Source organism: Hemicordylus capensis, chromosome 2 (assembly GCF_027244095.1).
Source record: "Hemicordylus capensis ecotype Gifberg chromosome 2, rHemCap1.1.pri, whole genome shotgun sequence".
In the NCBI taxonomy this organism is placed as follows: Eukaryota; Metazoa; Chordata; class Lepidosauria; order Squamata; family Cordylidae; genus Hemicordylus; species Hemicordylus capensis.
The window spans coordinates 22,523,941-22,540,142 of NC_069658.1; the positions used below are offsets into that span (position 1 = coordinate 22,523,941).

Below are 16,202 nucleotides of genomic sequence, written 5' to 3' on the forward strand. Positions count from 1 at the left end.
AATAACCTTGGACACTAGCAGGATCTGAATAATACTTTCTTTGCTGGGTTCTCAGCATGCAAGTCAATAATAAAAATAGTGATCACTCTGTCTTACATTTGCCCAGTGTCTGCCAATGTCAGACCCAGTCAGGGCAAGCTGAGGAAAGGAGGAAGAAGAGGGAAGAATCCAAAAAGGGAATGGAGGTCAGGAGCCAAGCACTTAGGTCCAGGTTGCTTAGCTCAGTGACCCAAAAGCCTCTATCAAGGGAGGACTATCTGACCTATTCTGGTTAAGAAGTGTCCTTTCTGATCTAACTGATCTCCTTCTTTTGGCCAGAGTCGGATGCTGGCACACAGGATTAAGCCTCCTCTCCCGGCATGCCCTGGGTTCTGAACCAACTGTGGGTGTTACTCAGCTCAGCAGCAGAAGCCCATCTTGAGCATGCCGTCCCCTGCTAACTGAGCACAGAGGCACCTTTTAGAGTGGCGATTCTCTTATATTTAGTAAGGGGAGAGCCATTGGCCCCATCCAATCATGGCACATCATCCCTCCAGTCGCTTTGCTGGTGTCTACCTTGTCTTTCTTTTTAGATTGTCAGCCCTTTGGGGACAGGAGACCCTCTTATGTAACATTTATTTTTCTATGTAAAACACTTTGAAAACTTTGGTTGAAAAGCAGTATATGAATATAGTAGTAGTAGCAGTAATCTGAGTACTGCAGCAAAAGAATATGTTTTGATTTACATGAAAGTAGTAAAGGGGCAAATGCTGTCAGGAGCCAAGCCAATCAGGGGCATAGCTATAATGGGGCAGACGTGTCCAAAGAACACGAGCCATCTGGTCATCTCTCCCACCACTGCCCCAGCGTGGGTTAGGTTCCTTGCTAGTGATTATGTGCTGAGACTCATTATGCTGTCCAAACATACAGATGTCTGTACCCTTGTATGCATTTTCGTGTGAGTGACTGTACATTTTAGAAGTGAGCCTGGGTACAGATCCCTCAAGGATACAGACAGGAAGTGTACTGCTGTACCTGTATTCAACGTAACATGTGAATAACTGCACTTGTGTACTGATCAGTACCTCTGTACACTCACTCCCTGTATTTGTGTTGAAGGTAACATGTGAATAGGACTAATAAGTACTGTGATCATGTTTTAGCACTGAGTGTTCAATTAACACTGAGATTCTCAGAAGGCTTAATTTCAACACCAGCTCTACCGAAGTGTGAGAGAGAAACAGTTTTGTTTCTCAATTATCGGCCAGCTGCTTGGTAATGAAAGTGGGCTCTCAAAATGTATTGCTACAATTGAGACAATTATTTGACGATTTCAACACACAAAGGAGATGCCACAGACTAGTTTTTATGAACTATTCTTCCTTATCCCTCATGAAGCAGACTGGGGGCAGTCCAAACCCCTAACATGGGGGTTGGCTATAACTGCATGCCTGGTCCTTCCTTCGTGTTCCTTTTATGAAGCAAGCGAAGGATCCCGGCAGCTACAGCTGATTCTGTTTGGAGGGGCTGGATGCTTGCTTAACATATGTTTGAAGGTCTTGTCCCAGTTATGCTGGGTGTTGCTGCCAGGTGGTGGTTTGCATGCATTCTTGCCTCTCCCCCCCGCACCCCCATGGGGATTATTTCATTAATAATCTATTTTATATTATCTGAAATGAGTCTTCATTCAACTACATGGCTGTGCTGTGCCGCCTCTGTGATATGCAAGGAGATCCCTCACGTCTCAAAGATGCGGCATTGCTTTGGCCCCCTCAGAAAACTCAAACCTGAAGATCAGATTCAATCTCTGAAGGCTAAGGGAGGCAGACAGCCTTCATTCCTTCGGCGCTGAAGAATAAACACACACTGATTAATTTTCTCTGTACTGTGTTGTTGTTTTTTGAGAAAGAGCAAGATACAAGGTTTTTTTTAATTAGCATGTTATTAACATTCCCTATAAACAGAAATTTATCAGAAGATCTGCCTTAGTGTCCTAAAATCCACTGAAAGACAAGGCAGCTATTGTTCTTTATAGGTTATCACAATACATATGTTAGTTTTGCAATAGTGCAGGTACTTATACCTGCCACAAGATGGCACCCCACTGTCGATTGTTTCAAAGCAATAGGTGTAGGAGTCAGAACAGAAAATGCCTTTTAATTTTAGCTAGAAACACTTCATTCCAAACCCCTCAAATTCAAATTGAATTTAAAATTAATTCAAACACACAGATACAGGATTCTGTTATGTGTAAAGCTAATGCCATGCACAAGAAAGATGGACAGATCGAAGGTGATTCCTGCTGTTTATTCTCGTGACTGAATTCATGTAAAAATGTGTCCGACGCTTTTCTTTTCAAGGCTTATATTCATTATTTAGTTCTCAGATGATTCCACTCTTCATTTGCTGAAAAACAGTGACAGAGCCTCGTCCTGTTTGGAATTTTACTAGTCTGTCTATGTTCAGAGTACTTCTCGCCAAATCAGTGATACTGTACATGTTGTACAGCACAACACTGGAGTTACAAATTCTGTCTTAATGCCTGGATGCCAAGTCCGAAGCCAGCACTGGCCTGATTGTAAGTTCACCTATTACATCTCTCCAGGACTGCCTATGAGTGATGTCTGACCAATTAATCCAGTCCCCCAGGGAGGAGGGATGCAGATTTCCTAGTGGAACGCTTAGGTAATGGAAAGGGTATGTAAAAAGGCAAGGCTTTTTGTGGGGAAGAAAGCTAGTGGTGTGGTTGCAAGCACATCCCTTTTACTAAGCAGGATCTGTCTTTGTTTGCTTTTGAATGGGTGACTACATATGAGCACGTCAAGATATTCTCTTTATGGGGTAGGGCTGTAGCTCACAGGTAGAGCATCTGCTTACATGCAGAAGGTCCCAGGTTCACTCCCTAGCATTTCCAGGTAGGGTGGGAGAGACTCCTGCCTGAAACCTTGGAGAGCCACTGTCAGTCTGTGTAGACAATCTTGAGCTAGATGGGCCAATGGATCTGACACAGTATCAGGCAACTTCGTATGTTCCTAAGGCTGTCCATGCTGTGCAGTTCTTCAGTTGGGTCACACAAACATATCATTTGTATTTGCATGCACTGTCCTGAGAATTTCAGTATTACTTATCTCACAGCAGGTTTATAGCGATTATGTAGGCTTGAAACATCTGAGCAATGCCCGATGAGATCACAGAACCAGTGTACTTTAATATAGTTATCCTGTATTCTTGAGTACACTAAATAGCAGGGGAGATGGTGAACAGGAGCCCGGAAGGGATAGGATCAAGGGGGTGTGAGGAGGAATTCAATAAGGACTACAAAGTAATCAGCTAATAGAGTGAGATAGGGACGGGAAAGGGAAGAGTTGCAAGGAATGACAGACATTCAGAAGATATGGGAGTCCTCTAACCCCAAAGTATTCATAAGGCCCAGTTTTTCTACATATTCATGACATACTAGATAAAGTATGGCCATTTTGTGATGAAAAGTGAAGATAGCAGTTTTGCAGACCATTGTTCTAGAATAAACAGCAATTCTAAAAGGTCTTTCTTCTCACATTAAAAGGACTTTTTTCTGAGCAAAGGTCTGGATGCCAAGACCATATACTTTATTTAAGCAGCTTCTGTGACCCACTGGAGCAAGTATTTTAGGGAAACCAGTGTCATACCTTTGTCTCCTTTGGTGCACGTCTTCCCATCATCTTCACGTATATAGCCTTCATGGCACTCGCATCGATAGCTGCCGACGGTATTGACACAGATGTGGGGGCAGAGAGGCTCAGTATTTGTGGCACACTCATCAATATCTAAAAGAGGATGCATGTAACAAATGAGAAAAAATGAATGCTCAGAAATAAATGTTTTCTGATGGTAATAATTCAAGGGCAGCCTCAAAAACAGTAGTGCTGGATGGAGATGAGCATGAAATGAATTTTTCAATTTGTTTCAAATTTGGATCAAATTCTGAAAATTCACTTAGAATTTGAATCAAATTTTAATCTGGTCTGAAACTTCAAATCAAATTTGAATCGATTTGACCCTGTTTTGGTGGGGTTTTTTTAACCAGTCAGGGGGCCTGAATGGTTTTTTAAAAAGGTGCCAAAAGGATCTCAAATTGAATTTCAAAAATTCAATTCAATTGAATTGAATTGCTCTTTTAAGGGGTGATTGGATTCAAATTCGAATCACTTGAATCACCCATATTCTAGCTGAATCAATTCGAATTTGAATTGATTTGTGCATCCTAGTGCTGGATGTGAAGCTGCTGTGGAAAGGAAACTTCATAAGAACATAAGATCAGCCCTGCAGGATCAGGCCCAAGATCTATCTAGTCCAGCATCCTGTTTCCCCCAGTGGCCCATCAGATGCCTCTGAGAATTCTACAGGCAAGATATGAAGGTACGCCCTCTCTTGTGCAGTTGCTCCCCTGCAACCGGTATTTAGAGGCATCTTGCCTCTGAGTCTATAGCCATCATCAACTCTGTAATGAGGATGCCACTGCTGACAAAATCCTGCTCCTTTTAATAGCCATCTATCCGTTTCTCTACCTTTCAACCAACTAAAGTGATTTCAGAAACCTGAGTGTTGAGCTCTTGTAATTTCTGCTGTGTGTAGAAGTGCACCAGATTTTGCAATTTTGCACCTCTGGCAAATTCGGCAAGGAGCCAAATATAATCTCAAATATCACACACACTTATACCTGAGGAAACTTATATTCTGATACTCCAGCCCTAAACACATTTACACCAAGGAAGTAAGTCCTGTTGATTTAAATGGCACTTGTTTCCAAGTACGTGTGCTTGAGATGCTTCTTTGCTATAACTAATAACGTACTGTACATGGTTTTGTTTGCGACTAGATATCTGATATTAAGCATTTATCTAGGAGCACTGGTCAGTGACATTAGCATTATTCCATGCTTGCTTCAGGGGACAGATAAACTCACACCATTTTGCATATGAATCTGTGGGAACCACAAACCATAATGCTGGGGCATATGAACAAGAACAGGAAATTCCAGAAGTAATCTCTTTCTTGAAACCAGTCTTCTGTCTTAAATGGGAAGAGCAAAATTTTTGCTAAAAGAAAATTGTGCTTAAATTATGATATTCTAAAAGAACTCTGGATTCAGATTTAGCTGAAATAAGTAAAACAATATTAATTCCCAGCCCCATTATCCTTACTTAGAATTTTTGATGAGGGTCTTAAGACTTCCTTTACAAATATCTGGTAAAGGCTTTGTTGTTGTTGTTGTTGTTAGCAGAACATTTTGAAATTACCCATAAATGGAAGAATAGTGATCCACTTATGCTTGCTTAATGGTATATGAGAATATGAGATCCAGCCCTGATGAACAAATTATAGCCAAAGTTCAAACCTAAAATTATTTGCATTTGAACCTCAGATTTTCCCAATCTTCTATTGTAAGTATTGTCATAAAATCTGAATTGTTATGGTAAAAAAGAGATGTGTATCAAAAAAGAGTTGGAGTTTGAGAAAAATTAACAGAATCATATTAAAACTACTCAATAATAAAGTATTAATATAATCAAACAGATAAAATCCACATATAATTAAATCAATATAATGTAGAGCAGACAACAAATTATTAGTCCTCCCTGATTAATTAGGGAGATTAGTTTATCCATAGTAGTTTAAGTGTTAGTTTCTGCTATGTCCATCAAAGTTGTAATGAAAATCAAGGAATGTAGTATAACATCCAGGCATTTGATGGATAAACTCATAGGTACACTGACTATAGAAAATTAGGCAAGTTGACTGATGTTTGTTTGTTTGTTTATTAATCAAACTTGTACCCTGCCCCAAATGTTCATCTCTGAGCGGTTAACAAAAGCATAAAACATGTTAAAAACATATACAAAAAACTTAAAAATATTATCAATTTAAAAATAAACCAGAGATTAAAACCTAAGAAAATTTAGGAAGCTGAGAAAGCTTGGGTGAAGAGATGGATTTTCAGGTGTTTTTTGAAAATTGCTAGAGATGGGGAGGATCGTATCTCAGCAGGGAGTGCATTTCGTGGTTTCACCGTGGTTTCAGTATTTACAGGTTAGGCATGTGGTACATAAATTGCTTAGAGATGCTGGGAATCTGAGGGATATGATCAAGTTGGAACAAATGATATTAGAAAACAAGAAGTTCAGGTAAGAACTAATCTGCCTATTTTCCGTTCCCTAAAATCTGCCTCCGCAGAGGCCCCAAATAGGCCAAAATCGGCCCACTCTGTATCGTTTGGGAAGAAGGTGGGCCCAGGCAAGGAACTCTTTCGCGCCATCTCCACTGCCTCCCAATTCCCAAGAACTCAACTCTCCAACGCCCGACTCTCCGCTGCCTCCAGCACCTGTTTGGGAGGTGGTCAGAGTTCAGGCTGTCATCCCCGCTATGCCGTCGTCATACAGCAACAGTTTTAAAAGTACAGTACAAGAAACTATCCCCCAAACCCCCGGAAATGCCCCCCTGACCCCCAGAAATGCCCCCTGGCCCCAGGAAATGCCCCCAATCCCAGAAATGACCCCCAATACCCCACAAAAATCCAGCCAAATTAAAAATAAACCTTGCCAAACCATGAATACTCAAGTCATGGTGGTAAGGGAGGTCCAACTGCCCAAATCCGTGATTGGGAAAACCACAGTTGACAAGGGACGACTTGTATTGGGACTTCCAGGGGCAAGGCAACACGTCCAGGCACCCCGACCTTTGGAGCTACCTGTGGAAGCTGGCAATCGTCTGGGTGGCAGATCCAACCACCCAGCAACAAGAAGTGCATCGTCTGCACGGGAGGTAAGCATTTTGAGGCTTCATCCCCTTGCCCTGTCTGAGCCCTTTATCTGATTGTGAGAAAGGGCTCATTGTGCAATTTTAATTTAATTTAACTTTTAATTTTCTTATATACCATCTCCTCCAAAGACTCTAGGCGGTGAACAACAACAATACCAATAACTATTAATTTAAAACAACAACAACAATAATTAATATTATTAAAGGGCAAATGCCTGGCGAAACAGGTGAGTCTTAAGAAGGGCCTTAAAAGCATCCAGGGAGGGGCTGAATGAATCGGAGGGAGGGAGATTGTTCCAAAGAAGAGGGGCAGCCACAGAGAAGGCCCTCCTATGGGTCCAGCCACCACGCACTACATCAGGGCGCGGGACACTAAGGAGGGTCAGCTGAGAAGACCTCACAGGCCTGTGAAGACCTCACAGGGATAGAACCAGCCGAGAGAGGCAATTTTAATAAATGTTTTGACTCTTTACCTGGATCTTTTTTGTGCAGATGAAATCTAAACTGACATATTACTCCAGGTCATATACATTTCCAAAACACATTGGTCATGTGCACATTTTGTAGGTGTGCCAATTTGAAAATCTGAATTTTATTATTTCAGTTTTACGTCAGGTGCAATCCTTTTACCCACCTAAGCAATAGGGTTTCTCCCTGTTCCTGTGTCTTTCACGGTCGTACCGGTAACCAGGGTAACATGTACATAAGACCCGCCCAAAGTTGTCTGTGCACTGTTGTTCGCAAGGAGCATCTGCACAGACATCATAATCTAAAGAGAAATAAAATGTCCTTAAAATATTAGCAGCTATACAATGCAGTTCAAGGAATGGAAAATTAATATGCTATTTTTAATTAGGTTTCAGTTATATTGTAAATTATTAGTCAAGAAAAGCTGGATTTTAAAAGCTATTGTTCTGAATTCCTGTGCTTGACAAATAACTTTATACATAAAGCTAAACAACCAGACACCTCTGAAAAGATGAAGTATAACTGCACAGTGATATTTTCAACTGCATCACCTTCATGACGTTTCTGTAAATAAAGATTCCAGAAAGTTATACGTAGAGAAAAATTGGTTGAATATACCAAGTTGACAATTCATCATAGACAACTGCAAGGAGAGTGTTCTGTTGTTGAGATACTATGCAGATCAGTTAGTTAATACTTCATACACCTCCACAATACTATTTCAGGAGGCACGACGAATGTCTTACAGATGGGGGGAGGGCTGGTTTATAAAGCAGAAGGGCAAAACCAGCTGGTATTGCAGATGAAAGTCAACTGCTGGAAGTAAAAGCCACAAACAAACAAACAAACAAACAGATATTTGTGAATTATAGCACAAGTGTATATTTTGCAATATGCTTCCAAGATAAAAGGTTCAAAGCATACATTGCAAGTCTTATTAGTTTCAAACTGGCTGCAGTTCTGCTGAGCATGTACATTGTAACTGGAGCTGCTATTGTTATGCTCTAGGCTGGGACTCACAGGGTGTACCAGCGAAGCTCTTCAGAAGGACTTCCAAAAGCTCATTGTGGGACTGGATAGATTCAGGCTGGATACAAGGCACTTGAGTAAAGCAAGCAAGAATGTTGATCCAGCAACTTGCCAACGGAAGGCTTAAGTAGCAGCTTCATCTGATACATTGGCTACGTCAATTTCTGGAGGCAAATGACCTTAAAACTATACTGCATATGCTGATAATCTCCAGGCTTGACTACTGTAACGCGCTCTACATGGCACTGACTTTGTACGTAGTCCAGAAACTACAATTGGCACAGAATGCGGCATCCAGACTGGTCTCTGGGACATCCTGAAAGGACTATATAACACCGATTTTGAAAGAACTACACTGGCAGCCAATACGTTTCCAGGCAAAATACAAAGTGCTGCTTATTAGTGATAAAGCCCTTAACAGTTTGGGTCCAGGGTACTTAAGAGAGCGCCTTCTTTGTCACGAACCCTGACGCCTATTGTGATCTTCTGGAGAGGTCCAGTTATGGTTGCTGCCGGCTCGTTTGGTGTTGACTTGGGATTGGGCCTTCTCTGTGGCTGCCCCAGGTCTGTGGCTGCTGAAATAAGAGCATCTCCATCTTTGTTTGCTTTTAGGAAGACCCTCAAGACACACCTGTTTTCACAGGCTTTTAACCAAAATCAATTTTAAACTGTTTAATTTGTTTTTATCAGACTGTTTTTATTTTGTAAATTTGTTACTGTTTTTACTCTGTTTTATATTGTTTTACACTTTGTACACTGCCTAGAGAGATGTACAGATCAAACGGTATAAAAATATCATAAATAAAATAATTAAAATAAGTAGTCCCACTGTCAGGTTGGTGTCTGCAGCTCCATTCTTATTAAGGAAACCCTTGATGCTTAAAGGGTCTATGCCCTATTCGTCAGTCAGTGGCCATATCAGAGCTTCCTGCAGCCCCTGGAGGGTGTGTGGCAGCCAAGATGCATTGGTAGCCTCTTGCATTGCAGAAGGTTCTAAGAGTCAGAGGAGAGTGACAGGGCTAAGTTGTGCAGGTGAAGGCACTCCTTGCTTATGGGGCTCTCCTTCCACAGATTTTGGTGGCAGGATGGTGTCTTCTGAGGCTCTTACTGGGGATGATTCCTACATCCAACTCTCCATGTCCTCAGACCCTTCCTCTGCCAGCCAAAGGTCCGGATCCTGGACTGTGACAGCTAAATAACGGAATTCTCATTGCAAAATAGCCCCTACTCTGTCTCTGAGATCAGTTTTGCAGAGCTGATGTTCCCATGTGCCTTTTTCAGCACTGCCAGTAGAGCCAAGATAGGTGAAGTCAACATTTGAGTTTGGTCACCTGCTACAATTTTAATCCATATTTTGGTCTTGCCCCAATGCATTATCAGGCCAGCATTGGATTGCCAAGTTTTCCAAGACTCTGAACTGCTAAAAAAGCACATCTGCTGGCAATAAATCAACCTGATAAAATCAAGGTGAGTCCTTCCATTGACTTCAGCGGGCTTTGGTTCACAGCAACAGTGTGTCAAGTTAAGTGCATGCATCTGTCTTGGCAAGCTAAAGCTCATAATGGTACAAGATCAGCCCTCGGCTGCCAAAGCAAGGAACACGTGGCCCATAAAACACTACTGTTCCAAATAATACGCAGTATGTGTAAAGCTTTAATAAATGATGAGCCATAGCCTAAGGGTCTCTGGATAATACAAACAAGAGGTGCAAAAGCAACAACATTCCCACAGATTTTAAAACACACCCATTCTGAAAAGGCTGTTTCCTTTTCTAGCAGCCTCACATCCTCTGAGGATGGACTCAGGATGCAGGGAAGGAGGCAGGTGTGTGGGTGGTGTATGAGACGCAGGATCAGGAAACAGGAATGGATGACACTGAGATGGAGAATTCCACCTGTTAGAAGAATCAATGAGCATGTGATGGGCAACAGCGGGCTACAGCCAATGTGGCATGGTAGACAGAGCAAGAGCAATCCTGAGCAAGACTGCACCAGGGCAGCGAGAGAGCAGCCTTACAGAGGACATTAAAAACTGCCGCTTCCCTGCTGCACTGGTACAATTAGTTGGGAAGTTCTGTTGGGCTGATCTCTTGCTGCACCAGTGCATCCTTGCTCTGGATGTCAGTCAGAACACTTAAGCCAATATTGTGAAGCTCAGCAATGACCTTGGATCACTAACTGACCTCACAGAGTTCTTGTGGATAAAATGCCGGGGAGCCCGTTGGAGAAGGAACAGGATAAAATGTAATACAGAGCAAAAGATAGAGAGAGAGGGAGATTATGCTAAGCAGCAAGCCTGCGAGGCATTAAACAAATCCTAGCAGACACTGGCCAACATACGGAGGAGGAACTGCATGTGGAAGGACACTGCACTAGCGCAAAGCTCTTGCTCTAGCTGATTGTGCTAAGACCAGAGCTTGCAATGGCTCAACAGTTGCGCAACTGTGGCATGCCTTATTTGTTTCAATGGGGACATTTGTGCAAGCACAATCCTGCAAATACATGTTTTCAGCACAACTAAGCCAGCATATTACGCTACTTTAAATTTGCTTGCTCTGCCAGTGGTTCATTGCTATGATGGGGAAATTGTAGCTTCAGTGCTGATGCTAGTTTTAGGAGCCACGGAGCCTCTCCGAACTCGCTTGCAGCATGAATGGCAGTTTGGACTCACAGGGAACCAACACGCACAGCCTGTTCTTGGACTGGCAGTGCACTGCGCTGTATGTAAGCCACTGAGCATGGAACTAAGGAAATGTTTTGCTCCTATATTTGTCAATGGCAGAAGAAGGCAGAGCCACTAAGTAATAAATGTGGGGACGTAAGGACCATTTAATCACGTACCTTCAGGGATGCATTGCCCAAGAACAAACTTATATCCCTTGCAGCACTTTTTCCTGAAAGACAAATAAAGTCAAATGGATATATGAAGCAATTAAGAATATCAGTAAAGTATAATCTAATTGTAGGTCTATAAATTATAGACCTAACTTAGGCCTATCTGATCCAGAAATAGCAATTATTATTACCATAGAGGGGTGTGGCTCTGTAGTAGAGCACTACTACAGCAAAAACTCTACTACAGGAGTTTTGCAAGCAAAAACTCCTAGTTCAGTTTCTGGCAACTGACCCAATGGGAAGGAGGCAAGCCCAACCCACTGCCCTCTGATTGGAAGGTGGCAATTTGTACAGAGTTGACAGCCTCCTCTGATGGTAGGTAGAATCACAGAATGTCAGAATTGGAAGAGATCTTGGAGAGACCTTGTAGACCAACCCATGCTCACGGCAGGAATCTGCTACAGCTTCCCTGACAAGTTGCTGTCTAGTTTCTGTGTAAAAACAAACAAACCAGTGAAGAAGGGCTCACCAATGCACAAGGCAGATTGTTCCACTGTTGAATAGCCCTTAGAGTTAGGGAATTCTTCCTCATATCTAACCTAACTTTTCCCCCTTGCAGATTCAGCCCATGGGTTCAAGTTCTGTCCTCATGAGCAACAACTAACGAGTCTGCTCCTTCTAGGTGATAGCCCTTCAGATATTTGAAGGCAGCTATTATATCTCTCCTTCGTCTTCTCTTCTCCAGACTAAACTCACACAGCTGCTTCAACTTATTCCTCGCAGGGCGTGGTTTCCAGACACTTCACCATCTTTGCTGCCCATCTTTGAACCCATTCATGCTTATTCAATGTTCTTCTTAAAATGTCAACAGTCACAACAGATGCACAAATGGGGCAGAATTACCTATCCCAGAAGAGCCTGATTGGAAGAAGCGAATGCTAGACAAGGCACTGGGCAAAGAAGAAGTGAGCAACAAATATGCAGACAAGTCTTTTGGGTTCATGACAACCTTTATTAATTTAATTTATGATTTATTTCTGGTGGCTTCCCAGCAATTCTCTTGAGGCACACAATAAAGATTACTACATTCATGGATATAAATCTTATTCTTCTACAGTCGGGGACTCTTATTGTCCTGTGCTAGGGAAGAGAAGGATGGTGGAGACTCTCTGCTTGAAGATGTAAACCATAAGTAACCCCTTTCATTCAACTACTTCTTAAATTACATTATAGTGCAGTGACCTATCTTTTTAAAAAAAAATAGAAGTGTGGTTTTTAGAGATGCGCATTCCAGAATTCTTTGCAGATGTGGTTAGAGAAATCAGACATTAAAACAGAAACCTAGACATTTCCCTTCTGTTTTGTATGCTGAGATTCTTAGACTGCTTCATGCAAGACTCCCCTCCCCCCATACAGAGAACACCATCATATGGCACCATCATGTATGATACTTTCCCCCTCCTGTGTGGGGAGGACAGTTGGGGATTGCAGCCCCCTCCCCCCTGCCTCATGCCAGCCCTGAGTGCTTTCTTTGCATGCTGCCTGTGATCAGGGGCTGGGAGAATCCCAGAGCAGCGTTTTGGTGTGTTCCGGACCCACTACGCCATTGCATATGCATGACAAACATCTCCTTGCACTGCCAGAAAATGGGACTGAGTTGCCCAATCTGTGTACTGGAAACAAAATATAATTATCTCATGTCCCTCATGTCACAGCATGCATGCTTTCCCCCACATGAGGCCCTTTGCACAAGAAAAGCACCACATGCAAAATGTCCATGAATCACGGGCAACATCAGACACGAAGGAACACTTCAAGTTGGAAGAGATCCCTGGTAGCATCACTGTGCTGCAGTTTGTTTTATTTTCAGATTTATATTCCACTTTAGAGCTTAGAACAGGGCTTCTCAGCTTTGGGTCCCAAAATGTTGCTGGATTACAACTCCCATCATCACCAGCCTGAAGCTGCAGACCGACAACATCTGGGGACCTAAGGCTGAGAACCTCAGCCTTGTTTTTCCAGTCCAGCACTTTTCTGCTCATAGAGAGGGGAGAAAATATTCACAGAACCTGCCTGCCATGGCGACAAGCCAACCTAACAGGCAAACAATCAAATCAAACCTGAATGGCTTGAAATAAAAGTCTTTCTCTCTCTCACTCACACTCAAACACACCTTTTACTTCTGTTGGTTTGTAATGCAAATTGCCCAGGATGCTTATTTGCATTACAAAAACCCCTCCTCCACCATCTGTTCCTCATGAACTGCAATCAGAAGTTAACATAAACAGGGTGGGAGAGACTCGAAGGTGATCTAAGCTTTGTGTATGGAAGCGCTGTTAAGATATCAATCCCTCTTTCCACTATCTTTCTATGCCACAAGTTCAAGCTTCCTCTAAATGTCAATGACACACATCAACCTCTAAAAATGTCCAACAGGCTACAGCTCTTGGCTACAAGAAGTGACCTTTCCAAATCAACAATAAATTGTCAAAACTATGTAAACCCAGGACTTTAGACTGCACATATTCTACAGCTTCACAAATTTAACCGAGAACAAGTGCTCTTAATGAAGTAAGGATGTCTGAAACGGGAGAAGTTTGTCTTCTTTTGTAAACACTGGTCCTCATTAGCCCTCCTTGTAAATGCTGCTGTGAAGTTTTATCTTCAAGAAAAACAAAGGAAGGAGGAAGAAAGTTCAAAGGAGCACCTAAGGACTGCATGCATTTTTAAAATGATACATAACAGGATATATCTGAGACATTTTTCATTACCATATTAATAGCTCACATATTCTCTGGGAAGTAAACCTAAGCTGCTGCTGCGGCTGCTGTTGTGCAGTGACCTGTAAATGAACATCGGAAATGTTCGGATAATCAGAAAAAACTATTTGCAAAGCCCTGCATGAAGCAGGAAGGCTGCCTGCATGCTTCAGGCCATGGAAACTTTCCCCTGATGCACACTCCTTTCTGTCTTTTTCTTTTTCAGGGTTGAGTGGGTTGATGAGCCTACCATCTTTTTGATCAGCCCAGCAAAGTGATGTCTGAAAGATGTTGCTCCCCCCGCCCCCAGACCTCATGCACACACCTTAGTAAGCTCAGTTCTTGGGCAGATTCCCTATCTTGTAAGGAATTGTATATTGTAAGGCATGTGAGTTTGAGTCATGATTGCTGCTGGCTGCCATCTCTTTGGCAGCATCACTGACTGAAAGTGGGGCAGTCCTTTCATGAGGCAAGGCCAGGTGGTCACTACAGGTGGTGGATTACTGTGGCACCAGCAGGGACAGCAAGATGCACCCTGCCATTGCAGCAGTTCTTTGGGACTGAAGAACTGACCTTTGCAAGGAGTATGCGGAGAAGAGAGGAGGCTGCTTACCTCTCCTCACATTCTTTGCAAGGCTTGCAAAAAGCACAATAAGAGAAAAAGAGACTGCGGGCAACCTTCCCTCTTCCCCATGCGATTTTCAAAGTCTGAGAGTTGGTTTTGAAAGAGGGTTGGCACCCCTCACCGGAGGCATGGGGCAAAGCAGCATTTGGCAGTTTACTTCAGGCATTGCAAGACCTTGGACCACCCCTGGTTCAAAGTCCAGGTTGCCGGGAATTTCTCTGAATGTGGTGTTAATGGCCTTGAGAGAGAAGCCGTGAAGGGTTGGTTAAGACTCAGAAATCCTACTTAAAGAGGAGATGAGGCTGCTCTCACATGCAGTCTAACCTAGGCTAGGGAAGCCCAGCCTGGGTGAGGATACACATGAGAACCACTGGGCCCGATCCTGGTGGGGCAGCACCGCCTAAACTGGCTTTTTAGCTCGTCCATTAGCCAAGGTTAAGGGAGCGAGTGCTCCCTTAACCCAGCCTTGCTGCTCGTGTGCAAGCTGGGCTGCTTCCAGCCCGGCTGGACACAGAGATGGGAGCCTAGAGCGCTCATCTCCTGCAGGAATCCCCCAATACACTGTGCTCAGCACGTGGTGCATTGTGGGATTCCTGGAGGCCAGAACACATTGTCCCGGCCTCTGGAATTCTGTGCTGTGATAGTCTGGGAGTGTGGATCGAGCTCCCAGAAACAACCAGTGCTCATCTTGGAGGAAGGTGAGTAAAACCAGTCTCACCACCACCGCCACCCCAGTCATGTGAATGACCTTGATGTGTGACTCACCATCCTCCTCTCTCTCCTGTCCCAAAGGACAATGACATTGTGAAGAACATTGTGAAGAAACAGTGTGAAAGCAAGCTATGTTAGATATAGGCTGATTTTTGAAGGCTGGAATTAAGCAGTCATGCAGAAGACCCTTCGGGTGCAGGGTCTGTTTTCTGGGAACTGATGTAACAATTTACTGATTTACAGGAGTGCTCTACAGGAGTTGAGCTAACGCTCAGCTTTAATGTTTGTAAATACACCAATAATTACAAAGGCACCCCGAGCCTCCAGCGACCTCTCCTCAAAAGAAGCCAGCATTTGAGAAGCAGAGCTCTCTTGGAACTTCTCATTGTTCAGAGTGTGGGGTTCAAAGGCACTTAACAATATTTTACACATTTTTAAAAAAATGTATCCCATTTTTTTCTTTTAGAAAAGAATCTAAAGCAGCTATAGCTATAATAGCTAGTAACATTGTTCAGAACTTGGCCAGGAACACCAACAGTCCTGTGAGCAGGAAGAGGAGAAGCCAGTGAGCTGAAGTTCCATTTTTGCCATCTCAACTAGATGCTGCTTCTGCCAATGGGACTGACTCCACACAGAGGCCAGTAAAACCAACAACTGTCCTGTAGAGCATGAGGAGAAGAGGAAGCAATACAGAAAATTGCACCCCTACCGCTCCTACACCTTTTGTTGGTACAGTGATTTGCTGCTGTTATTGATTTTAGGGAAGCTGCTTGCTGGCTGAAGAGCTGAGCAAAAACCCTAACCCTAACCAGCTTAGAAATAAATAAATGCAAACCCATATTAGATTTCAAAACAGACAATTAGGTGGTAGGTCAGTGGTAGAGAGCATCTGCTTTGCATGCGGAAGGTCCTGGGTTCAATCTCTGGCATCTCCGAGGAGGACTGGGAAACACCGATACCTGGGAGAGCCACTGCCAATCTGGCTAATCAAGGCTGAAC

At 43.1% G+C, this 16,202-nt stretch overlaps 1 protein-coding gene across 3 annotated transcripts in view; it reads right to left on the reverse strand.

The window, feature by feature from the left end:
• The window catches only part of CCBE1 (collagen and calcium binding EGF domains 1), a 222,075-nt gene that overhangs the window by 22,172 nt on the left and 183,701 nt on the right, over positions 1-16,202 (reverse strand). For all 3 annotated transcript variants that reach the window (XM_053301567.1, XM_053301566.1, XM_053301568.1), the window contains exons 3-5: positions 11,115-11,167; positions 7,412-7,546; positions 3,648-3,785 (exon numbers count right to left, since the gene is read on the reverse strand). In XM_053301567.1, the coding sequence (XP_053157542.1) occupies positions 3,648-3,785; positions 7,412-7,546; positions 11,115-11,167 (326 nt within the window). The remainder of the gene's footprint in view (positions 1-3,647; positions 3,786-7,411; positions 7,547-11,114; positions 11,168-16,202) is intronic.